The sequence below is a fragment of the Larus michahellis genome, chromosome 8 (genome assembly GCF_964199755.1).
Source record: "Larus michahellis chromosome 8, bLarMic1.1, whole genome shotgun sequence".
Lineage (NCBI taxonomy): Eukaryota > Metazoa > Chordata > Aves > Charadriiformes > Laridae > Larus > Larus michahellis.
In genome coordinates, this window is record NC_133903.1 from 38,394,389 (window position 1) to 38,420,175 (window position 25,787).

The following is a 25,787-nucleotide window of genomic DNA, read 5'->3' on the forward strand; positions in this document are numbered from 1 at the left end:
TCTACTTCTCCTTTAAAAGAAGATATGACATACTTTCTCTGTTAATTATTTTACCTTATAAATCTGAGGAATGACAATGTAGTAGTGTTTGTGCTGCTCTCCATTAAAATTCTGTAGTTGTGCAGCATATTCATTTTTGTTTTCATCAGCCATATGCGTGCGCAGGTTTAACTGTTGCTTAGCCTAGTAGGAAAGTGTTATCAGTTCAAACATGTCTTGTGCTTTTCAATGACATACAGCATAATTTTGATTTATTTTTATTAACTATGCAAAAACACTAATCACAAGTCATCAAAACTGATATCCTTATAACCGAAATAAATAGAATGTGAGACTTCATACATACTGACAGTCTACAGACCTAATTTGTTACATACAGAGAGAACAATGATCATTTAGGTCCCTTAGCCATGTCGCTTAAACGCATATCCTAAAAACCATGGAAGTGATTGAACATATATACCACAAGATACCAAATACCAGTAAGCCTGCCTGTTTAAGGACAGTCATCATCTCAACAGCATCATCTCGAGCCTAATGAAGCGTCCTCCCTCTCTGTGCTGTCTTAACTTCGATTTTGCACATCATAAGCAAGCATATTTTATACACAATTTTATATACTCAAAGAATGTTGTTCCAGTACTGATGATAACATACAAATAAAATGTTTATTATAATAAAGAGAGAGTAAAGAAAGAAATGGCACGGCTCTTACCTTCTCAACATCAGCCTTTGTCGCATTAGTGTCGTTGTCCAGTCTTTCGTAACTTTGCTGTGCCTTCTCTGCCTCTCTGCATTCTCTCTCAAATTTCTTTTTGCTCTACAAAAGCCACAAACTTAATGCTCCAATAGCCACTATCCCCTTTTGGTTCTGTACAGTAATTTTGAATTCTAAGTATCAAAGCTTCCATTTAAATATCTTCAATTCACTAAGTACCTTTAAGTAAATACACTGTTCTCTCAGCAATCAAGTCTCAAAAAATTTCAACTTTTCATTTAAAACTTGTTTCCTTGAAGTACCAAGAAGGAAACAACTGTAATTATGCTATAAAATATCAGATAATCAAAATACAAAATAACCTATTACAAAGATCTGCAGTTAATTATAACCAGTCAAGCCCACTTTCTAGCCGGACTTCAATAACCCAAATAAAAGTTAGGGGGCAAAAAAATTAAACCTGGACTTGTATGAGTAAAATTTTCAAGTTCCCTTCTTCAGTGATCAATTTTAATTGAATAAATTCAACTAAATTATTTTGAAGGTGGTCTGAAGGATCTATCTACATGATGAGATCTTAGTATACCCATCCATTATCATCAGTATTCTTATCAACTGGCGTAGCTGTAAGCAGCACAGACAACAATATTCAATTGATGTACGAGATACCCGGCTGTTGTCAAGACAACTGCTGTAGGAAAAACTGTCGGTATCTCTAGTGAAAAACTGGCAACAGAATGTGTCAGCACTGCTCTCCTGCTTCTGTGCAAAGTCAGGCAATTGAGGTTAATGTGTCCCTTAAAGGCTGTATGCATTTAAAAGACTGACTTTGCACTCAAGTAAACACAGTGCAGGCAACACAACTGATTGTTTGAGGTGAACTCTGGGAATTATCTTGGTGAAGCATCCAGAACTACCACATCTGCTCCTACTCTGGTCCCATGACCATGAATGAAACTCTTTGACATGACACTGAAGCAAGACATCGCTTATCTGGGTCCACAACAACAAAATAGAAATTCAGCTCTCTGGCACTGCTTCACAGTAATCTGGATCAAAGATATAATAAATTTCTAAGACACAAAACCAGCAGAATATCAGAACACATCTTGAACACGCTTGGTTGAATCTTATGTTTTCTCATCCTTAAATGCATGTCTCTCAAGAAAAAGGTAGCTTATAATCTATTCTACAGAAATTTACTTCCTGCATTTCTCTGTTAGACAGTAATTCTGCCTCCTGAAAGTGTAATAGTCTATAGCAGTATCCTAGAACAGGCCTCATGTAAGCCCTCAAACTCAAGTCAAATACAGTGACTTAAGATTTCATCTTCATATGAATAAATTGTTATTATTACTCTCTAAAGAAAAAGTAGCCCACGGAGAAGCAACCAAAGGAGTCTGTACCCGTGTTAAAAACAAATTCCTTTACGCTGGATAAAAGCCAAAACTCACACAAACATACACACAGAAGCTGTTTAGAGGAGATTTTTTTTTTTTAAACAGGGAACTACAAACACACTGAACTGTATTTTGGATGTTACTAAGTCCTATTTGGACATTCAGTAATACAGCTGAACATTAAAGTCTAAGCAAGCAAGATGACAACAATTCCATTTACAGAGTGTATATTATTAAGTTAGATAGGGAAGAAAAAAAACAAGCTCACATTATCCATCTGTTTCCAGCACATGTCCAGATACTGTTGAGCCTTTCGCCCTTCCTGAAGATGCTAAAAACACCACAAATAAGTTTAATTTACTTATCTTTTTAGTACTATTACCATTAGTTAGTCCCTCCTTCAGTTGACACACTATGATGTGCAGTATCTCCCACCAGTTACCAGTACTCTGTGGAAGACATTACTAATCATTTAAGAACAGAATCGCAGATGAAAACTACACTTGCAAAAAATTACCAGTAAGCAGTCTCCCAAGATCTTAATTTCAAGGTTTAATAACTGTAGCAAACTAGTACATCAAAATACAGAATAAGTTTAAATGTGTTTGACAAATGTATTACAAAACCTACTTATTGCCAAGTTCATTAAACTGGGTAAACAAATACACCAATTCGTTAAAAGACATACCTATTTTGATATCCTATTATCAAGTAAAAATACAGAAATTACCATTTTTCTCTCAGTTTTTAGATCATGAGAATATCTCATCAGTTCTCCATACACTCTGTGTCCCATTTCTTCTGCAACTACTTCTCGTTGTCCTGCATAGTCATTCAACTCATTAAGGATGTTAAAAAAGGCAATACACGAAGTAAACCTGACAGAAAGCACACACGCACAAACATATAAAGACAAAAAGTGAGACAGTTTAAATAGACTTCTTTTAGTATAGTCTGTACTCCTGATTAAAAAAAAAAAAACACCAATCATACATATTTTACAATAAACCTTATCTTAATGCTAATTGAATTATAGTAGAAATGCAAGTTGGGAAAGCCTACATTAAGCCTAGGATGTACTACTATATGTTGCAACGTCTCTTCAAATACATTTTATAAGAATATGGATTTTTGTGGATGGAAAAGAAAGAAGAAGAATACTACCTGGAAAGCCCTGTAGTACAGTGGCATCTCCTAAGCTGCCAACTGAGAGGCCTGAGCTTGGGAACGTATACATACGTCCCTAGGCTCGGAGGCTGAACTTGCTGCAGAGATGATGTGCTTGGTAGTCTTGAGGGTGGAACATGCCAATCATACCACTCATATGCATCCCGATGGATGATCTACAGAACAAGTTTGCTATCAGCTCTGGAGACAGCTGCCTGTTTGCCTGCCCACCTCTTGGCTGGAAGTAAGGTGCCACTATGGCTGGCACTAAAAAAGGGGGAAGAGGAGGGGCAAAGGGTAGAAAATGTGTGTGGAAGGGAAGAAAGGAAAAAAAAAACAGGCACCACATTAAAATAGACATCTTTCTCTCTTTGAACTGTGGAATACTGCCATCTCCATAGGCTTGGCTCTGGGGAATTCAAATGCCACCCTGGCACTAGAAATCCCATTCCCTGTGGTCCAGGATCTCTAAATAGCGGAAAGAACTACAGTGTGAGTTCTCAGGCACTCTGTGCACAGCATGTGCTCTGTCTGCAACCTGAAACTTGCCCACTTTCTTTCCTTTGGAGAAATTATCCCTAAAGAAAAAAAGTAATGCGTTTTTCTAAATAAATAAAAAAATGGCTACGAACATGGACAGCAAAACAAACACCTCTTTGGCAAATCATCATAAAGCTTTTTAGCACAAATTCCTCCTCCACAGTTAGACATTCACTTATTTTGTCACCGGAGTGAAAGCAAGTCAGCAGTTTTAAGAGCTCTTCTTGCCAAAACCATGACAATTTTGCATACACTCAAGTCTCAGTATACAAATGCTGTACAAATGTACTGGAAAACACCACTAAACTAAGCAAAAAAGCACAGCCTAAGGAGACATAATTGCTTTTCTATAAAAAAATAATACCAGACTGAACATAGCATACTAAACTTCTGCTTTCAAACTTCCAGCTAGCTGAAGATTAATTTGGAACAGAGCAAGTACAACTGCCATGCTTACTACCTTACAATACTAATAGAAGTAAACTCAGGTTTCATTGCTTAAGAATTACAGCAGAACTATAAGAAGCCAAGCAGAATTCTTTTGTTGCCTTAACCAATTAAATACTTCATCTTAAAAAAAGAGGAAAAAAAAATAAATCCATGAAAGGACAGAATATATTGTAGTCCTTGTTTCTTATACAAAGAACTTGAAATGCACATTTTTACCTGGGTTCCTCATCTTTGGATGAACGTTTAGGACAGTACTTCTTAACCAGATTTCTATTAAGGAAGAATGAAAAAAAGATGCTATTTTAGAGTCTCTTTTGAGAAGACATACACATTGAAAACTGCATGAACAAATTATTTCTTTTCAATTACTTCCAGGAACAAGTCTATTCCCTCTATCATCTTATAAGGGTCCTTTAGATAACACAAGGCAGAAATCTACGGCTCTTTCAAAGTTTTAAGTCACTTTGACCTAGAACAATGTAAGTATTTTAAAACCTCTATTGCACAGTGACTAGACATAAAATAATGAGTTCTTTATTTAACTTCCTTTTCACACGTGCAAAAGAAGGCTATCAGACAAGAAAAAAGCAAACGTATGATCACAGTGTAACATACAGATAGTGCACACTGTATGCTATACACAGGAGCATAGAACTCCATGACCGATTTAAGCTTTGAGTGTACATTCAGGTCGAAGGTTTTAACCACAGCATCTCCATTATCTTCAATACGGATACTTCCGGAACAGAAGAGGCAACACCTCTTTCCAGGAAAGATGTTACTTTTTGCCCTAGCACCACTGTTGTAAATATCAGGTTTTCAGAAATCAAGAAAATCTCTAAAAGACCATCCATGAGACCAGCACTTTACACGGTATCACAGTCCAATTTCCGAGAACACCTATATAAACTCATTTGCTTATCATACAATGCAGAAACAGCACCTTAAGAAATATACAAACCACATCGCCTACTCTTCCCTGGAGCATAACACAGGCATACACTGCTTACACAAACAACTGCAAAATATTTGCTGTTACAGATATTGCTACAAACATCCCAAATCCTGTGATGAACATAAAATGAAGCCACAAAATTTTACAGACAGGAGGCATAATATGAGAGAACGTCCAGTGATTTTCCAAATTCTTATCTTCCTGTACGTCAACCTTTGCTTTAAACTTCTGAGTACACATATTTGCTTTGACTTATAATATTGTTTTTCTGACAGCAATGAGGTCTTTTAAAATTCTTGAAATTCAAAAGGATACATGTTGTCAGTCTTGAAAAAAAAAATATCCATAACTTCCTTCTCCTTTTTAGTAGCTGGATGTTCATACCTTCAATTTTTTTATTCCAGCAATTTTCAAAATTGTCAGTTTTTTCCATAAAACAGAAAAACTACTACAGTTCCTTTCCCTGTGAGAGTTTGTCACTTTACAGCAAATAAAGAATCCTTTTTTGTACGTAAGAAAATCAGGTAAGACACCGGATTTTTCTCAAATTGCTTACCCTCAACCTTCATGCTTTTTGAGGTCAAAGAAGCAAAACATCTCAGTTTCTGTGTTTTAAAAGCAGCAAACAGTTAAAGAGAGTTAAATTGAGTAAATCTATTCACTCAAATTAAATAGATCATTACTTAAATACCAATGCCCACCCTCACAAAAATTCTCCTATTTTCAAACACTTCATCGAAATCTTTCTAGTAATGCTTAAACGGTGGACCAGATTGCCTGTTATGATATCTCTCATTTAAACTATCAAAGTAATATTTGAAAGTGTGAATTAACATTGCAGCAGAAAATAATGCATGTCGATTATTTACTTTACAACCCACAAATAGAAGCAACATAATGCTGGCAATTTTTTTTCCCTTGTACATCTCTAAGTAATCATACCTTCCATTTAAGAAAAAAAAAACCTCAAACAACAAAACAAGCGCACACAACCCAATCATTTTGTTCAAGAGACAGAGTGTTTGCCTTGAGCTTGTCAGGGAAGACTTCTTGAAGTGCCTTCTTGAGATGGACCTGGGCTATGCAAAGAAACTTCTGCTTTTTAACTGGTATGAAGTAGACTTCATTCAAACTTCTGTATTGTGTAAAGGGATGACATTTTGTAATGGAACTATTGTACACATCCACCCAAAGACAAAATTAAGTTCAAAGCAACGCAAACCTAATAGAGCTGCTTTAACAGTTGTCTTTTAATTGGCCACTGGATATAATTCTTCCATCTGTCTGTCCAGTAGTAATTGAGACCATTGGCCATTGACTTTTTAGACTAATTATTAATATAGCCCAAAACAGTTTCCCCCAAAACAGCAAAGTAGTGGACTATGTAACACAATCTACACCCCCAACAGAAAAAAGGAGAGGAGGAATAAGAGAAAATTCTATGAAACAAAATCTTGCATGCATGTTTTGTATCTCATTACCATTGTCCGTGAGTAACTTCAGTTGTTACCAACTATGAACTACCTTATCATTAAAACTAGGGTGCTAATCCTGCTTTCATCTAAAATAATCTTGTGCAATTTCTAAAATCAATTTATTTGGAAGTCATATTATCTCTACAGTACAAAGGTACAATTAATGAGACTATGTTCAGTCATGAACTATATACCAAAATGTGAGCAGGGAGTCAGTGTGGAAATAGCAAGCGTGGACCCTTTGTCTCTTTCCATACCCTCAGAGACTACAACCAGAAAGAACAACCATGATAAAACAGTCAAGTCCTTTTTACTTCAAAATGCACTAAGAAACAGAACACTGACTTTCTTTAAAGAGTATCTACAAATTTTATAAGAACTTCCTCACTGAAGTTAAAACAAGAATCTCTGTTCCAGAGATCCACTCCCTCTTCTAACATTCTACTCAGTAGGGATTAAACACACACATTTTGCTTGGAAAATGCATAAACCCAAGTAAAAGAAAAAAAATAAAAGAATAATCTTCTTCACTAAGGAAGTTTCCCATGGTTTATTTTCCCTTACATTTATGCTTTGCTCATCAGAATGGGAAATTCCTAAAATTCACCTTATTCAGAAGGTGAAATGTATCACAAGCATACAATGCTGTAAGCTAAGCAACCATGCAAAAGCCTTTTCAAGGGAAGACTTTCAGAGGTGTTAAAAATGAATAAAGAAACCACTTACTAAAAAAAATACAGTTTAAAGTGGCAGGAGAGGAGGCTCAGAAATATAGATTATTTACTATCATGCTGATTTCTGTTCTCATTTCATTTTTTTAATGCACCTTTTTACTGTTTCCAGGAAGACAAACATATTATATAATCCTTTCTCCTAATACAAGTCAGTTTCATTAGTCAATCTTGTCTATTTTAGGATCACAGGAACATACAGTTGTGAGCCACTGTGTGATCGGGATTTAAGATTTAATAACTGCACAAGGTACAACAATCAAAGTCAATAATGAAATGACAAGGAAGTGTAGAATTTAAAGTTCAAAGAAAGAAGCAGTGTTCATATGAACAATGAAGCATAAATGACTCTTCCAAGAAGTGAACACCAACACTTAGAAAAAACATATAAATTAGATTTAAATCTCTGAAAAAATGAGGTTGACAAGCAGCTTAGTATGAGCGTGGATCTGAAGCGTGAAGCATTATTTCAAAGAGGAGCCAGTGGACACTTTATGGGGGCATAAAGTTCTTTAACATTTTTATCTAAATGTATGTCTAATCCTCAAGATCCAAAAATGAACCTGGACTAGTTTAGAACAAGACTGCAGAAGTAATGGCAGACCATCAGAACTGAATCAAATCTACAGGATAAATTGCTCTGTAATTCCTTAGAAAAGTGTAGATTGATGACTTTAATCCTCTCTGGAAGTACGACTTTTTCTACCACACTCTGTCTTACAGCCATCCGGAAGCAGATTTCATACAGGACTAACCACATGCTGCTCCTGCAATTTTATTGACCTCTCTTCTCAGTATAAATTGGTCTCAGGTCAACACCAGTGAGATACCAGCTTGGACTCTAGTACTGATCTTTAAGAGACGAAGTACCTCCGTCACACAGCCAGAAGTTTCAAAAAGCACCCTAGTTAATAAATTAAAATTATTTCTAGCCACGTACATAAAATACCTACACAAAATTTTAGACATTTGTATAAAAATCGTGTTTATCAACTCAAGTTTTCTTCAGTCAATTAATACAGAAGGTAAAGAACAGGAGCAGCAGCAACAATATGGCAGAATTTGTATTAAGGCAGCAGCTCGGGCACTCTGGTATCTGCTTGTACTAAACCTCTACATCACATTACAAACGAGCCTGCAAACAATTTTTGCAGCTTTCATAAGTTACTAAAAAAAAATGTAGTTAAGTACTTAAAAGCATTTCATATCTATATGTGAAGTAATACTTTCAATAGGGTTCTGATGGCCTCAGTGACTGCACATCAATATTATGGACTGGGTGAAAACAATGACAATGAACTGCATTTAGTAACATCATCAGAAAAAGTGAAGAGATTAATCTTAAAAAATTGTATCATGGAATTTGAGTTTACAAAGCAGGACTATCCTTGGAACCATTAAGAATTCATATGTTTTGGCTTGCAGAAACATCACTATAAAAAAACCTGCAACATCCATATCTGGATAACAATCAATAGCGTAAATTCTCAGCTCCAATCAAAGGAAGAGAGATTCGAGAAATGAAAACATATGGTGATAATTTGTGTCCCAAACTTCACATTTGAGCTTACATCCATTTTAAATAATGCTGCCAAGATTCTGTATAAAAAACCATGGTAACTATGTCTCGATTTGACTAGACATATACATATATTAATATTGTATTTAGAAAAAAAAAAACCACTTATACACAATAGCGTGCAGAATGAACATGAAAAATACATTTGCTCAGATTAACTACACAACTCCAGAGATCATAATGTACAGTTTTAAAGGGAAACACTCAAATAGTTCAAAAATAATCATCACTATTTTATTTAAACTGATAATAGAGAAACTGACCAAATTCAGAAATCTTATTCTGCATGGTAGTTTTGTCTGTAACGGCAGGTAGAACTTGTATTACTGCCAAACATCACAAGGAGTGGAACTCCTCTGTCTTCTTAAGTGTCAAAATGCTTCCGACAGAACAAAAAGGGAGTGAACCTCCAGAATTGTTTTGTGTGTGATGATGTGGAAGAAAACAAAGCAGACTTTCACCCCACCCCTTTAAAGCAACAATGCTGATCAAAAACAGCATCTGAGAATTCAATTACAAAATTCAGCCAAGAGCCCAGTAATTTGGCACATGCTAATTCTGTTTTTTTCCAATTATAAAATAAGAACAAATTAAACAGGCATATAATTAAAATGAAATCTGTTAACCTACAAGGTATATTGCAATATGTTTGTCATGATTCATATTCTTGTAACTCAGTAACAGCCTGTAATAACCTTCACAATCCTTGGGGTACCACAATACTTTAGCTGAGACCTAAGCTACACAAAACTTAAGATTTTTCCTTTAAGTTAGCTCAAAAAAATGAAATTATAGTTGCTTTTTTTCAGAACAAAGTATACTGCAGACAAAGACTAGACAAGCTCTCTAGACAGTTTTTTTCCTCCGTAGGCATTTGAGGATTCCTCAATGGTTTCAATTTTTCTTAGACTTTTTCTCAGTATTGAGAACAGCCTACCAAAGAAGAATAGCAAGGAATGACTTGCAACCTAAAACCAATATTTGGACAGGATTCTTACAAGTTATCATTTCTGGAATTACTCAGTGACCGCAAACTGCAATAACTGCACACAGTAAGAATATAGTGACTTCACTCAAACTGTTCCTCATACGTTGTACATGCATCATTTGTCATCTTCTAGAAGACTGAAAACAGCTGTTGCACCTCGGAAAGTCTCATCACCAAGTTGTGACAGTATACAAAAAAAAAAATTCATCAAAATACAAGGGTATACACAAAGTGAGTATGAATTTCTGCCAGGACACGGACTCTCATTTGTGAAAACTGTTATGAAAAATTCACTCAAGTTTTCATCCTTGGGTTTAAGTCTATCCATCAATCTCAACAGAATGTTCACAGCCCACACTGAAAGCAAGGCAGAAAACTATCACCATACATCCCTAGCATTATCTCCCTCATTAAACTTGTTTTTTCTTGGTCTCCCATCCAAGTACTAAGACAGTCATAGAACTACCAACAGGTGACCACTCACTGTACTGTTTATACATCTACTAAAAAAGGGCGTAATAAATCTCAGCTATAAAGTTTACTATGAAGAGATTCTCAACATCCTGTTTTTCAAATTGTATTTCGTTACAAAAGGAAAAATCAATTATAAACTCAAAATCTCTATCAGAGATATTAATATCTTTCTCACAGACCATATGCTGCCAGCATTAAAATTCACCAGAACCATAGTCCATCCCCAAGATCTTAGCTCTCAAAAGTTCTCAGAAGCAAGCTGCAGGATGGCTAACTCTTCTGGAGGGGAAAATTCTGCTTGATCTCAATCTCCCACAGGGCCTCACAACTGTTCCACATTGCTAAAAACAGTGAGTGTCCTCAAGAGCAATGATGGCTGAAGTCAAGTTGTTATCATAAGACAATTCATAACTAACCATCAATTCTCTCCCAAGGAATACACAGGCAGGAATATTGAAAAGTAGCTTAATGAACTGGTCTGCTGGCAGAAAATCAGTTACCCTCTCATGTGTGTGCTGTCCAGACTCTCGTTGGCAGCAGGCAGTTAAGTGCACGCATGCACTGTATGACACAACTGTGCAGCAAGACCTGTGCTTCTCAAAACCGTCATACTTACTGCACAGGGACAGTCAGTCCAGTCATCTGACAGAAGGGGTACTCGACATAACTCTTTCATTTTTCAAAGACACTTTGAGAAAGAGTTTTACCCAAAAGAATAAAATGCTGAACAGAGAAGATTTCCTACTTTTAGACAAATCCTGAAGTAATAATGTGGCATCTTGTCTTGCTAGCTGTGGAATTAACCTTTGAATAAAATTAAGCAAAATGGCATTTGTTCATACTATTCAAGGAAAAGGTCTGGTAAGATCCGTGCAAATAAAACACACTTCCATTTTTAAACAGACAACTGAAAACAAAGAACAACTGGGCTGTGAAGTGGTGGTGTGCATGCTTCAATTTTTCCTTTACCTCCTGAAGTTCTTCTACGCCAGCTTTGGAAAAGTAGTATTTATTTCCTTCCTTTTAAGAAAAAAATTCCTTCAGTAAAGTAATGGGGTATTAGGTGAACATACACAACTGGATCAAAAGAAACTGATACAGAAATCAAAAGGGAAATGAGCAGCCTAGACAGAGAACATCCATACCCTCAGCTGTGAGCCTCATTACTGCATTTATGAAGAAGGATTCCTCAACTCTGATGACAATCTAGTTTGCCAACGATGAGACGACGGAAGACACCACAGGAGAGAAGCTGCTATCAGTTTCAGTCTGACAAGGGCTAGGCAGCAGCTTCAGCTGAATCCCCAAAGGAATTCAAGACAGCAAAGATTACGGTGAAGGCCAAGTTTGCAGGAGTGTCTTATTTTAAATCTTTTTCTTCAAGCACTGTGCGCACCTTTTGGTAAAAATCAATCTTACTTTATTCTGAAGAATGTGCTTCTCTGTCATTTCATTGCTGTTACTCTTCTTGTATGATCCCCGAGGGGAAATTCCTACTGGACCTAAAAGATGTTTCACTTGGCACCAATAGAAAGCAAACTGGAGACATAAGACAAAGGGTGGTTGGGTTACAGTCTCACCCAAAGGGACAAGACCAGCTATGGAAAGGGCATGCTTTAAGGACAGGAAGATCTGCTGCTTTCTCAAGTTCTACTCAATGATTTAAATCGGATTTCTTAACACAATGTAGCGCAGCTCTTCCCAATTCAACATGAGAAATTAATTAGTAGCAGGGGCTTGAAGCTGGTTGAAAACACGAAAACATAGACACGGATAACATACTTTGCAACAAACATGCTGATAGTCAGTGCAAAAACATTGCTACAGTTTTATTTTGAATCTTAAAATTTAAGTCAAACCTTTTTAGTTAAAAGTTTTGAAGGGTATGTGGGAAGAGGGGGAGGAAAGAAGGCAAAAACAAGCAAGCAAGCACACACCCAAAGATAATCTTCTGGTTTGGACTGGTAAAGAAAAACTTGTCTGTCATGAAAAGAACTAGTGATCTAATTCACTCTATAAATGAAAACAGTCGTTAATCACGACATTACATGCTTGCCCACCATCTGATACAGTCATTTTAAATAACTGTTAAAATTCTTTTAAAAAGAAAAAATCCTTACCTCAGTTGTTTTGCATAGTTTTGCTCAATTTCTATCCTTTCTTTTACAAATTTTGCATATTTCTCCAAGAAGTCAATGCCCCACTGTGTATGCTTGTCCAAATTATCAAACTGATCCTTTAAAAACAAAAGGAAACAAAAATACCCAGAATTAGTTAAGAATCACAGCAGCACCAGAAACAACATATAATGTATTTATGAGTTGTGCTATGAGGGAATTCTTACTACTTGGACAGAAGTCAGATTGAAGTTATAAATCTGTCGTGTGTGTGTGTGTACATATATACACACATGTGTGTATATGTATCAGCCATATACCAGAACACGAAGTTGTATGTGCCAGCAGATATACCTCTTTCTGTAGAAACAGCTCTAAATACTTGCATTTTAAGTTTTATGCAGTCTTTGATTACTCTCACGATGCATGTGTCTTTCATCCTTTCATTCAAAAGTGCATCTTTTCCACCAAGATATCGAAGACATAACCAAAGATCACTATTAGATAAATAAAAGATTCTTCAACAAGAGAGATGTGTTGGGCAGTTTTAAAACTCAAGAAGTTGTCATTTCATTTGATAAAAAAATATTACTTCCACTCATAAGATTACCCACTAAAAGAAAAATAATACAAATTATAGCTGCATGACCAAGTTGGGTGTAGTCTGTAGGAAAACATTTATTAGAATTTATTAAAATGAATCTATATACACAGTTCATGATCAGCTCTAGCAAGAGATTCCAAAGAAAGCAAACCTGTCCTTAGCCATTAAGAAAGTTACAGCAAAGCAAAGGCAAAGAACAAAGACAAAGTCAAAAATAAACCACGCTTCCAAAAAAGTTGGGGCATTTTTAATACATTAAATCATCTTCAAAACCAGTCTTTCACTGTATTCTGTACTTAACAACAGGTGGGGATACACTAATTAGTTAAAGTTGAAAATTCAAAAAAAACAAGTGGAAATATGGGGTTTAGGAATTGGGCAGGAATGAACAAAGGTACAAAATATAGCCTAGCACATATTTTTAGTCTAGCACATATTTGTATTTTATGCTAAAAATTTGCCACAGTGAAAAAATTGAGTATTTTCAGCTTATGATTTAGTAATCCAAAAAGACAAGCAACCGCAACATCAAAGTTTGTATATGCTGAATCCAAATACATTTCACAGTAAACTAAGAAAATAAAGAGTAGAAAAAGAAAAAAAGCTGAAGAAAGCATTTAGAGGCAAAGTTTATTTAACTTAACACAAAATAGTGAGAGGAGTGTTTCAGTAAGTTGCCTGAACCTAACAAATGATGTTGACCTTTAGTATTAGCAATTTAAGTTCAATTTCAATATGCAGTAGGATGATCTGAAGTTAAATCAAAAAATGCCATAAAATGACACAGGGCTTAAGAATCAAAGAAAATGTCTTCACTAACCGTGAAACCAAGACAACACAACTACATACAACCAACAAGAACAACAAAAAAAGACCGTAACAGGATTAAGGTTGCTCTCAAATCTTGCCCTGCGGCTGTCAGTATCCTAACACCATGGACTAACAACCATGGCCGTTAGTGCCTCGAACACATCAATCCAATGGCATGCAAGTACCAACCAAAAGCACCCATCCTGTTCCACTACCAGCCATGTGCTCCTGCCTCTGCATCACTTTCTGCACCAAAAACACAACCACTTTCCCTGATCTGTTTCACCAGAGAACCATACAAACAGCCAAGAGACAGGAGAGGGACTAAAGACAAGATTTTAATACGTTTGGGAAACCATGGCCCGTATCTCATATTGTTCTTATGCGCCCGCTTTACACCAACTAGACGTTTCCACATTAAATATCTTTTGTCAAATAAAGTGAGATTCCTGCTATTGTTTTTAGGTAAGTTGCATGTACCTTGTTTGTGTGTGAGAAGAGGGAGACGGTTACCATACATTAGTGTCAAACTACTGTTGCATACATGCATAAAAATACGTCATCAATCTCAAGAAGCTTTTCTTTTTTACATTCCACTCATTTTTACAATTACTCTGACAACATTTAAGCTGGCATCCAAAAGAAGTTTCCAAAAGGTGCTTTTGGCAAGCAGCCAACATCCAATACCATTAAGAAGAACTGACTTCCTCCAGTGCCCAGCAGAACAAAGCCTTTGCTGTCCTACTTAGGCTCTTTAGTCCACAAAGCTCTCATTTGCTGCTAAGGTTTCATTAGCATTACAGACACCTCATTACTTACATTTCCAAACGTGTAACCAGAAAGGATGGCTTTCCAAATATTTTGTTCAAACAAAAAAAGGACTTCTACTGGTCAAAATTAATTCTCTGCTACTAATATGAAACTGGAACGGAAAAAAGTGAGTACATTTGACATGCTATTCTCCCCTCACGCTTTATGAGAAGCATTTAATCACTGACTGAGTGCCGAAAATTCTTCCTGTCCTCAGTTCCTCTTCTTCGCCTGACTCTAGAAACAGTATGCTCTGTGCAAAGACAGCTTTGTAGGATTATCCCATAGTCCCTCAAGGGAAGAAAGAATTTGTTCCTTCCCTATATGAGGAACATGCATAGAACATACACAGAACAACCTGAATAGAGTAAATCCCGTGTAAGAAAACCATTAAAACCCATTAGCTATTCTCACCACTCTGTGGACCTTTATGTTAGTCCAGTTCCTCCACCATTATTGACATCTATGAAACTACTCACGGATTCATTAATGATCTCTTAGAAAAGCAATGGAAACCCTAATTTAGTGAGCCACCATTCCATTTATTGGAATTAAAAAAAAAAAAGAAAAAAAGAGTAGTAATACGTTCCCACCCTTTTGAAGAGTGAGATGGCTTCACAACATCAGTTTATTCACTGCCATTTTTTGGCCAGCAATTACATTATGCACTATTTTAGAATGAAGCATAAAGTATGAAGGACAAAAAAAAAAACAAAACCCCACCAAAACTTTCAAGAAGTACCAAAGCATTTTTTGAAAACTGACTTATGAATGATTGAAGTTGGAAGCCCCCCTTCCCCCCCAAATACAATTAAAATCTACAGATGATTTATAGATTTATCTTCAAAATTCTCACATACACACTGATTCCTTGGATTAAATTGGACATATTGACGATATCTCTTAAGTTCTCTAGAAATCATGTATGTGCTGTAGAACAGAGCTCTGAATTAAGAGATAAAGAAAATACATTAAACAAACACATTGGCTTCACAATTTTTCAAATTCTCTATAAATAATAAACCAGTGAATTAAAGTCCGCAGTCACAAAAAGCACCTTACATTCCTCAATAATGACACCGAGGTAAATAAGCAAAAGTTTAAGGCAACATCAATTAACAAGCAGAAAGTAATGGCCTTTTCAGAGAGGCTTCTAAAGGCGAGTCACAAATTTACTCGTGGTCCTTTCAACTTCTCCCCAGAAGCATCCATGTTTGAGCTCTGGGCCTCAATTAAGCAAAAAGTTTTCTTTTCATCCAGGAACACAAGCAGAAAACCTTCCACACTACTACAAAGGAAATCAAACTAATGCACTAAGATACAAGCCAAACCAAGCGATATTTTGAATGGAAAAAAAAAGCGCAAAAAATGGGCAACGCTATACAGAGGAGAAAATGGACCAAATAGTTACAATAAAATTTAAGCCTGGAAACTTTAAATTAAATACATCAGTGTATTAATTCCATTGGCTCCTTTATAAGGAATGTGAAAACTGCATTAACTAAAGATCAGCAAAAGGCAATTAAAAAAAAAAAACACAACAAAACATTCTATGATATCTGACTATCTACTACCTTGATAGCAAAGTATGTTCTCAACAATATTCCAAGGTAAATATATATTGCTGTTTGTCTAGTAACTCCCCACACCTTTTAGCAGCTGAGCAGGCAATTTTTTTCTAAAACCCTTTATTAAAACTGCAGCTGTTATTAAACTGATGAACATTAGCTAACGGACGGTGGCCGTAAGTAGAAACTGCCCACTCAAAAGCTGGAATGGAGTCCAAAGTCTCTGCATTATAAACAAACAAACCTGAAACTTCACAAAAAGTCTGTAGTAGGTCAATATAGACTATTCCAAAACAAATGTTACCTCCCTAAATTCTACTTCCAGATTATTTACTGGAACCACAGATCAATGTTATGAATACTTCAGGTATGCAGTTCTAAACTTATCAGTTTTTTGCAGATACCAGGAAGCTTTACAATAACAGCAGCTGAAGCACCAAGCAAAGAGCCAAGCGGAATCAAATGTGCACCAAAGACAAAACAGCCTTTCCTGGCTAAAACTCGAGATTTGCCCTTCCCCTCTTACAGACAGTTTTTTTTCCCCCAAACAAGCCTCAAGAACCAATAAAAAGAAAAACATGGAGGATCTCTTCAAAGGGACAAGGACTGGAAGGAATGCTGCAGCATAAATACCAAACCTTTAGCCTTCCTAAAGCTCTCAGCAGTTAGTCCAGACACTATTTTATACGAGAGTTTCAAATAAAACGCATTAAACCAGACTGAGATTTTTGAAGGGTTAATGTTCACAGATCTCATCAACTTTGGAAACCGCTTCTACTTGCATTAAAAGCTAGGATTGTGGTATAAAATTCTGTAAACAAACAAACCCCTCTTTGACTAAATGATTCCTTTACAATAAACTCCAGTAGTCGAATTATGATTAGTCCCCATTTCACTGACCAGCATTTTGATGATCTCCAGACAACACAGTTGAAAGCCTTAAGAATCATATTAGATAACTACATCAAACTCACAAGTTTAAGCAAGCTGTCTCAATTAATTACCATAATTAATTAAATCTGCAATATCTTTAAAATATATTATATAATAATACATTTTATTTGAAATCATGACACGTATTAATTATGCTACAAGCATTTTATTCTGTTTTGACTCAGTTGTACATCGTTATTTACATACTTTTATCTGACCACAATTTTCATCTGCAGTTACCCAAGTGATCTTATTTGCAGTTTTGAAGCACTGGCACAAGATTAGTTTTTTTCCCAATTCTTTGTTCTCCAGGCTGCATAGCTTCACTAAACTTCCAATTCAGTGAGTGGGAGATTAAAAACTCAATCCCATATTTTGCTCTCTAAACAACACTTACGCAGTCCAGTATCGGGAAATCTATACCATGCCCTAACGAGATTCCACAAAGAAAATGCTCAGAGCACAGAAAAGCAGAAATCAGGTAAAAACCCCCAAACATTTGGCATCAAAATGCCCCAGTGCATTTGTGGATAGAAATGTATTTTATTAGGACTTTAGGAAAAGCAACAAATTACTTAACCACACAACTGCAAGTCCACAGTAATCCAACTGAGAAAATGTGGCTGATTATCTAACTTAACATGGACCAACAGCAGTTCTTGTTTACTCAATTAAAGCCCATGAGGGCTTCTCAAATGAACCTGAATTATGGATAAATTTAAATAATAGGTTAAATTCTGCATAATGTCCATCCTTCCTGCATCAGCAGTACTGCAGAAGACAAAAAGATACAACTCTATTCAAGAAGTTAAATATTTGAAGTTACAAAACATTATAAAGTAACTACTTCACATATTAAGATTTTATCACTCTTCTGAAATATCTGGTGTTCCTATGAAACGTTATGCAGCTTGCTTTTTTTTTTTTCCTTTAAGTAAAGATCAAGGTCCTGAATTAAGTTCAAATGATTCAGCATTTTACATGTATGAGATTACTCCAGGTAAATTTATTTATTTAAGAAAACAAACAACAAACTTGCAGTGTTTGTGCAAAGAACTACTTGATGTGCTACACTAAAAATTGTGGGAACTGTAATCGGACATAAATATATTAATGAGAAGTTACCAGTATAGCATACCTTTCCTTATTTGTCTTCAGCACAAATGAATTATAAAATTGTATTTTAATTAGAGTACGTTACACTAATCTACTTCTGAAAATACATTTCAGTTTTTTCTAATCTCTGAAACCTCTTCAGTGCCTAATTGTTTTTGTTTTCTACTGTTGTCTCTATCTTTATGCATTCCTGCTTCCTTTTCTATCTTAGGATAATAGCTCTTCTATTTTACTGTCTGAACCGATTATCACTCCTCTCTCTTCCTGCCTGCTTGTCTTTATAATTATCAAATTGGTCTTCTGGTCTTCCTTTTTTCCTTGAAACTGCAATAGCCTTCTTCCTAACAGTCAGAAAAGAACTGCTTCCAGCTAAACAGTAGTTTATTTTTTATTAAACATCCTGTTAGTTTTACATCTAAAAAAAATATCAAAGAGCTGTTTCTGTATCAAAAACAAAAACAGAAAGTGTCTTGCTTTTCTGCCTTCTACAAGTTCTGGATTGTAGCTTCCAGACTAACCTGCAAATTATACCTCATTCCTCTCTGAAAACAATCTATGTATTAAAGTTCAGAGAGTGGAAAAAACGCGGCTGTGAGCAAACTCAAAGACCAAGCATTTTATAGACTAGAAGATTAGTATCAATGAGAAAGTTCAGAGCAGCAACATCAAAAGCCATAGCTACACTGGAAAACAGAGACACTCAGAGATTAAGATGAAAAAAAAAGTTAGAGGTGCTTATACATACACTAAACAGTACTTCACATCTTCATTTCACATTAAAACAAAAGCTCAGTATAGACTGTATAGGCAGGATAGTACAAAGAAAATCTACTAGTCTTTTGGAGACATGAAAAGGAAAAATAATTCCTAAAAGGAACTTCTGCAAACAATTTGTCACCTGATGTTCAGGACATGGAGCTATTTTACTTGCAAAAATTAAGACACTGGTATTAACAGTAAACTGTATGTCACAGCTTGAAAATATTTAAGTGAGAAACTCTGCTAGAAATGCAGACTTGAAGTGCTTAATATGCAAAAGGAAAACAATGGGAATTTAAAAATTACTTCTAGTTGGATGAAAGACTAATTTGCTCTAAGCAATAAAGAATTAATAAATTCATAGCATGAATGCAGTATGAAAAATCCATTTGCCTGTTAAACTTTTGTATATATTCTTAAAAAGCAATACTGCTGTCAACTTTGATGTTAAAGACAATTTCTATGACTAGAGAAATGTTTGCATGATAAAGTGAGCAAACAACTCAAAAATGGTACCGAACCGCTAGAGACCTAGCCATGCTGTAAGATGACGTATACAGCAAGTCAGGTTTCTAAAGCGAAGCTAAAAAGAGAGCCACAATTCAGGAAGAGAAATACAAAGTCTGTGCATTTCTCTTTAAAGATCTCCTCAGACCAGCGGCAAAGGAACTGCTTTGGAAACTTGTGATGGAAAGTCAGGTCTGGCAGGCAACAATGTCTCACTCGGCAGCTAACAACTTCACAGGTGTGACAGACACATTGATTTTCTAGGAAAGGGCAGGAATCTACCACAGACAGAACTGGAGTAGAAACATTAGTGACTGCTTTTGGAATGAGCAGCCAAAACCACAACAAAATCAAGTTCTGCATCTGGAGATCAGCAGATGAGTTGAATGACATTAGATACGAAAGCTGTGTGCTCATCTTCACCCATGCCACTGAATCTATCAGTTGGACCAACAATTTTAACAGTGTTAGTTTTCCACCAGCAGAGCAAATTGATCGAAACAGTTCACAGCTGGGATGTTGAACACCAATGTTAAGACAACAGGGGAAAGGAATGTGGTGCCAACAGAGGGCACCTCAACAACCACTCCTATTGGTCCAGCTTATGAGTCACCTCCTGAATTCTTCAGTTATTGGATGGGCACGTTCCTATGAACTAAAACACTGTATTTATGTCACTGTATCAGGATGCAAACTTAACTAAAGAAAAATTCGATTCTTCACAAGTTTACCTAAGGGTCTGTTTTCTGTTTCTCTCAGGGTACTCCCACTCTGTCTTCCCATGGCAGTCACCATCTGCCTCCCTCTGCAGGGAGTGTGGCTTCCTAAACGCACTGTCTCCTCCTCCCTCCTCAGGAGGTTCCATCAACACAGTGCGTAGTAGCCAGAACATGGTTACAGGAATCCTTCCTCTCTGTTACCCATCACAGCCTCTTCACATTGTGCTTGACAACAAACATGGTCGTTCATTGTGGGTATGTATCAGCTTAAATTTAACATCTTTACCTACAAGTTAGTAAGGAGGTTAAATAGTCTGTCCCAAGCAAACAGAATATAATTCCTTACCACCATCTGAGAAAAATACAAACACACACACACACATATATATGAAGCAGGTATCACTAACCATACACCCTTGCTTGTAGAATACAAGCAAACATAAAATATATACCAGGAAATCCTACTTTGAAAACTGGATCAGAATCCACTCACTTAGATTTCAAATGGCTCTGTAATATCATTAAACTTTTAACTGGGAGGAAATTTGTTTTAAAAAAACAGATTTTTTTCACATATGCTTTTTATAGGCAACTTTAAAATACTTTAGTCTTATTTGCATTTGAAACAAAGTTTAATTCCAAAACAGTAACTCTCCACTTAGTTCTACTTTAAGCTTAATTCCCACTTTAATACACATCAGGCCATTTTCAAACAACTCTGTCCAAGACAACAGCAGATCACAAATCGCATAAATATGTTTTCAAGCATTATTGGATGAAAATAGTTGCCACTTTAACACAGTGACAGCACTACACTTGCCTTGTATATACAAAGGACATAATTACGTCCATTCCCCTAAACACCAAGAAATCTTATTTTCACCACAGCCAAGCCAGAAAGCAGGCACTTCCGAGTCTTCTGGCATTGTTTGAATGCTGTTAATAAACAGACAGAAGCAAAAGTAGATTTTAGTCCTAGTTATGTCACTTGCCAACGGAGCCAGGAGGACTTTAAGTTTAACCATAAATGAAGTGTGATATGATGCACCACAGTAAAAAAATGTTACTGTTTGTACAATGCTTAGAGATGCTGTTGCTCATTATAAGAAATACCTGGAGAAAATCCCATTTTACAGCAACACCTGAATAACACAGAGTATAAAGAAGTGGGGCTACTTCAATAAGGCAGCAGAATACTGAATTCGCTGCATGACCAATAGCCATGAGAAGCCTCATGTGAAGCAAAACCAGCACATTTACTGCATGACTAACATTAGCCTGCAAAAAATCTGCAAGAACAAAGTATCTGGCTTGGAAAACAGCGTTGCAAGATTTTTACTTTTGAAAAATTGTTTAAAGAATCATTTCTTCTTCAGTTAGAAAAGATTATTAGGTGGTTTCACATTCAACGTACATGGTGAATATTTTAGTGTATGACTAAACAATCCATTGGTGAAATTATTGAAAACTTTAAAAACTTTTAAATGCCTCTCTACAAATTATAATACTTCCACAATATTATTAAAAATGCATCCACAGGAGACCAAATGAGCAAACTCTCCAGTTCTTGCATATGTGACTTAATCTATTTTTGCATTCTAAATAAAGGGCACGTTTCCTAAAAACTTGTAGAAACAGGAAAAGAGATCTTACCTACTGCCAAATTCTTCAGAAGGGTTAAGTTCCTGCTCTGGCCGGTTTGGCACAGCACCATAACAAGCAGAGCATGTACTGCTTTTTGTCTCTCCATACACTACAGTAGTGAACTTAGAACAGTGTGCTCAAGAAAAGAAGGGAGTGGTATCAGTGTTACAGAGAGAAATGTTTCCCTGAGATTAGGAGGTTATTAAATAACTATTAGTTTGCATATAACTTATATTCTATACTATAGTTCAGAACTGAAACAGAGTCATAGCTCTGTATCACCAAAAAAGCCAAGATGACTGTGATAGCAAATGATACAAATTTAAAACAAGGAAGTACTTTCTGCCAGCTGGGGGAGGGGGAAAAAGAAGGGAGAGTATCAACTTCCCCGTCATCCAAATATCACTTCCCTCTATTTATCTGCTCAGCTATTAAGCAGATAGTTCTGAGGATACCCTTTTTAACTGACTTAAAAACCATGAAGTGTTTAACAAGCAGGGTGCACAAATCCCATGCAGACAAGTCAATCTGGTGTGTTTCACATTTAAAGATGCGTATTTAAGCCTTATCTCAGTGAAATAAATAAAAAGGAAAAACAAAACAAAACCCAACAGGTTGGTATGGGTTGAATCCTACTGTTTATCATTCTGACAATTAAAACAAATACATTATGAAAATACCTATACAGAATCAAAGCACTGAGTATCGGCACCAGAACTTCACAACTTCACTGTTTCAATACACATATCCCTTACATATTTCTTCATATGGATTTCATAAAGGTGCATGTTATTTAGAATATTAAACTGAAGTCCACAGTTCCTTAAATAAAGTACCTTTCATAGCATTATTTCTAAACCGTAATCAGAGTAAACAATAAACTCATATAATAAAACTTATAGGTCAGGAAAAACACAAACATATCCTGGTGTTAACTTTTAGATCACTTCTCACAATAGGTGTAATTAGAATACCTAGTAAACCTACAAAAACTTGGTACTGAAATAATATATATTGGATCTTCTGGTAAATGTGAATATTTGACCTTTAAATACAGACACAGAGATACAGGCAGAATCTCCTTATTTAGCATAGCTCTCATAAGTTGTTTCAACTACTCCCTCTATTCCTAATGTAGGAACATTCAGTGAATACAACTGGAATATAAGAAGCTATTTCCTAGTGCTATTATCATCTCCCATCAGACATATTTAAGATGAAGGCATATGCCTTACATTTGTTGCTATTGGTATTCAAGAGATACAACTGTACTATACAGACTGTCAATACATATTTGCTCTTCTAAATCACTCAGAGTAAGATACCCATACACAGGTATTCTGATCAGCTCTTCAATTTTATTGAACTGAATCATTAGCCTTTTGTTGCTTTGGAAAGGCTGCAAATAGCAGCAGCATTAATCACCACAGACTCTGTTCTGAGCACACTCATTTCCCATTAAATGGGAGCAGACACTGTTCAATGCTTCAGAAGACCAGCGATCACTGGGGACTGGTTAGGTAAACAGTTATGGAACTGGAAGTCTCGTCTGTTAACTGATCCACCGTACGCTGTTTGTTTCTGTCAACTCAATGGACACGGGGGGGTTTCCTGTAAAAAGTCCTACTCTAAGGTGAACTTCCTTTTTCAGTATCACCTGTTAATATTTTAGTGTACAAGAGAAAGAATACACAAGCCACATCTCTTCCCCTTCACAAATACCTTGCAAACAACAGTAAATATTTTTCAAACTTCATTATAAAACCAGATCCATACACTTAACAGGAAATTAACATGGCAGTAAATTAGAGGCTTCCTATCTTCTTTGGAACATAATTTCAGATAAAGATTGCACCCAGGGAGAAAAACAAGCAAACACCACCAAAATAAAAAAAAACACCACTACCAAACAACCACCAATACTGCCACCCCCCAAAAAAACCAACAAAAACCCCAAACCCACAAAGATAATCCTGTATTCGCAATGGAATCTACTGCATTCATTGTTTTAAAAGCAAAATTTGTAGTAACATTAACATAACTGAATAAAGAATTTAAACTAAAACCAGATGTTCCTACTGGCATCTCTAAAACAATGGAATTTTTCAAGGTTTTGTGATTCAGATAACATTAATATGTAACACAATTCTGCTCTGTATCAGTTTATCTCAGAGTTTTTAAAATATAAGCCTAGAAAAATACAGTAAAGTCCTCTTATATTTCACTATAGACTTCAGAATCATAACCTGTATTGTAAGAACAACATTAAGATTATTCATAAAACTTGTTTTTCTAGTAGAATCTGTGAAAGATCAAATAATACAGTGTTCCCCTTCCAGGTTAACAAGGTATTTTTCCTCCCGAAATACCTTAAATTTTGGGGAACAACTAGAGTGATGTGATTTAACCATAAACATATGCACTTCCATTAGAAAAATTAAATTTTTAAAATGGTAAAAAAAACCCTATTACAGCATATTTGGACATTGAAGTTCCATATACAAAAGCTGAGTACAAACTTCTGTTGTACTGAAAAAAAATCCCACAGTTTTAAACTGTCGTAGCTCCTTTTCTCATTCTTTCCAAAACATATACAAAGCCCAAACTCAAAACAGCTCAGTTTCATACTGTTTCTGTAATCCATCACAGCAATTACATCAGTATTAAAAAGACAATGGGCTCCATAAATATATTCCACACCACTGTAGGAGCTCAATACTGAAAGCAAGCAAATCTGTAGTATAATCAGCGTGAGTATTTCTAAAGCAAGACAGATAGTACTCAAGTTCAGGACAGAAGTAAACATGGAAGGACAGGGTCACATCTGGCAATACTGACACCCAACTGCATCCATTTCTTTCTGAAGAGCCAATTTCTTTTTGGGAGCGAATCAAGCAGCCAAAGTAGAAATTAAAAGGTACTTCAGCAGGAGCCTATCTCCTACAGTTATTTCCTTCCTGACTAAACTAATAAAAATACACGGGTATTCACACTGAAATACAGTGGAGATTAGAAAGGTATAGATAAACGAGATCAGATCTAGGTACTTTATCTGTGACTGAAACAGAAGCGTCTCAGACACTTTTTCCCTCTCATAATTTCTCAGGATCGGTTTTTAATCATCATCTAATCTAATTTCATTTCCTGTCCATCTACTACTTCCCTTTTAATTCCTTCGTTAAGCCTCTTTTGCACAATTTGCCCTATTGAGATAACATCACTGTTTACGCAACAGGCAGATACTGAGTACCTTCTCTCTGCCCTAATCAAGAAACACTTTGGGAAACATTTTAAGGACTACGTTAATTCTATACTCCATGGAAAGCAGCTTGTTCCACTGATGATAGCGCAGTAAATAATTAGTAGGTTTCCTTCATAAAGACTTTTCAGTATTACCAAATCAGAAATAATAAAGAGCAAAACAGTAAAAAAGTGCACATTAAATACTGGATATGTAGTTCAGAATTCAATTGCAGATCAGCAGAGTAGCTCAAAACGAATCATAGTAACTCCCTTTCAAAATACAGTTCTAACTGAAGAACCCTACAAAACTAACACTCCTTACTACACACCAACTCGTAAGTAGAAGAAAGCAGCACAGTCTTTTTCTCACCTAAAGATGTGGAACCTCTCCTGTATACTACATCATTGCCACATCACACACTTTATGTCCTATATGGAAAATCCAACTGTTTGTAATTTCATTCTTCAACACGAACTGCT

At 35.9% G+C, this 25,787-nt stretch overlaps 1 protein-coding gene across 4 annotated transcripts in view; it reads right to left on the reverse strand.

Annotated features, from left to right (window-relative positions):
* Window positions 1-25,787, reverse strand: part of FNBP1L (formin binding protein 1 like) — a 59,999-nt gene that overhangs the window by 16,081 nt on the left and 18,131 nt on the right. For all 4 annotated transcript variants that reach the window (XM_074599448.1, XM_074599449.1, XM_074599451.1 and 1 more), the window contains exons 2-7: window positions 12,598-12,713; window positions 4,492-4,545; window positions 2,849-2,996; window positions 2,387-2,449; window positions 716-820; window positions 55-183 (exon numbers count right to left, since the gene is read on the reverse strand). In XM_074599448.1, coding sequence (XP_074455549.1) covers window positions 55-183; window positions 716-820; window positions 2,387-2,449; window positions 2,849-2,996; window positions 4,492-4,545; window positions 12,598-12,713 — 615 coding nt within the window. The remainder of the gene's footprint in view (window positions 1-54; window positions 184-715; window positions 821-2,386; window positions 2,450-2,848; window positions 2,997-4,491; window positions 4,546-12,597; window positions 12,714-25,787) is intronic.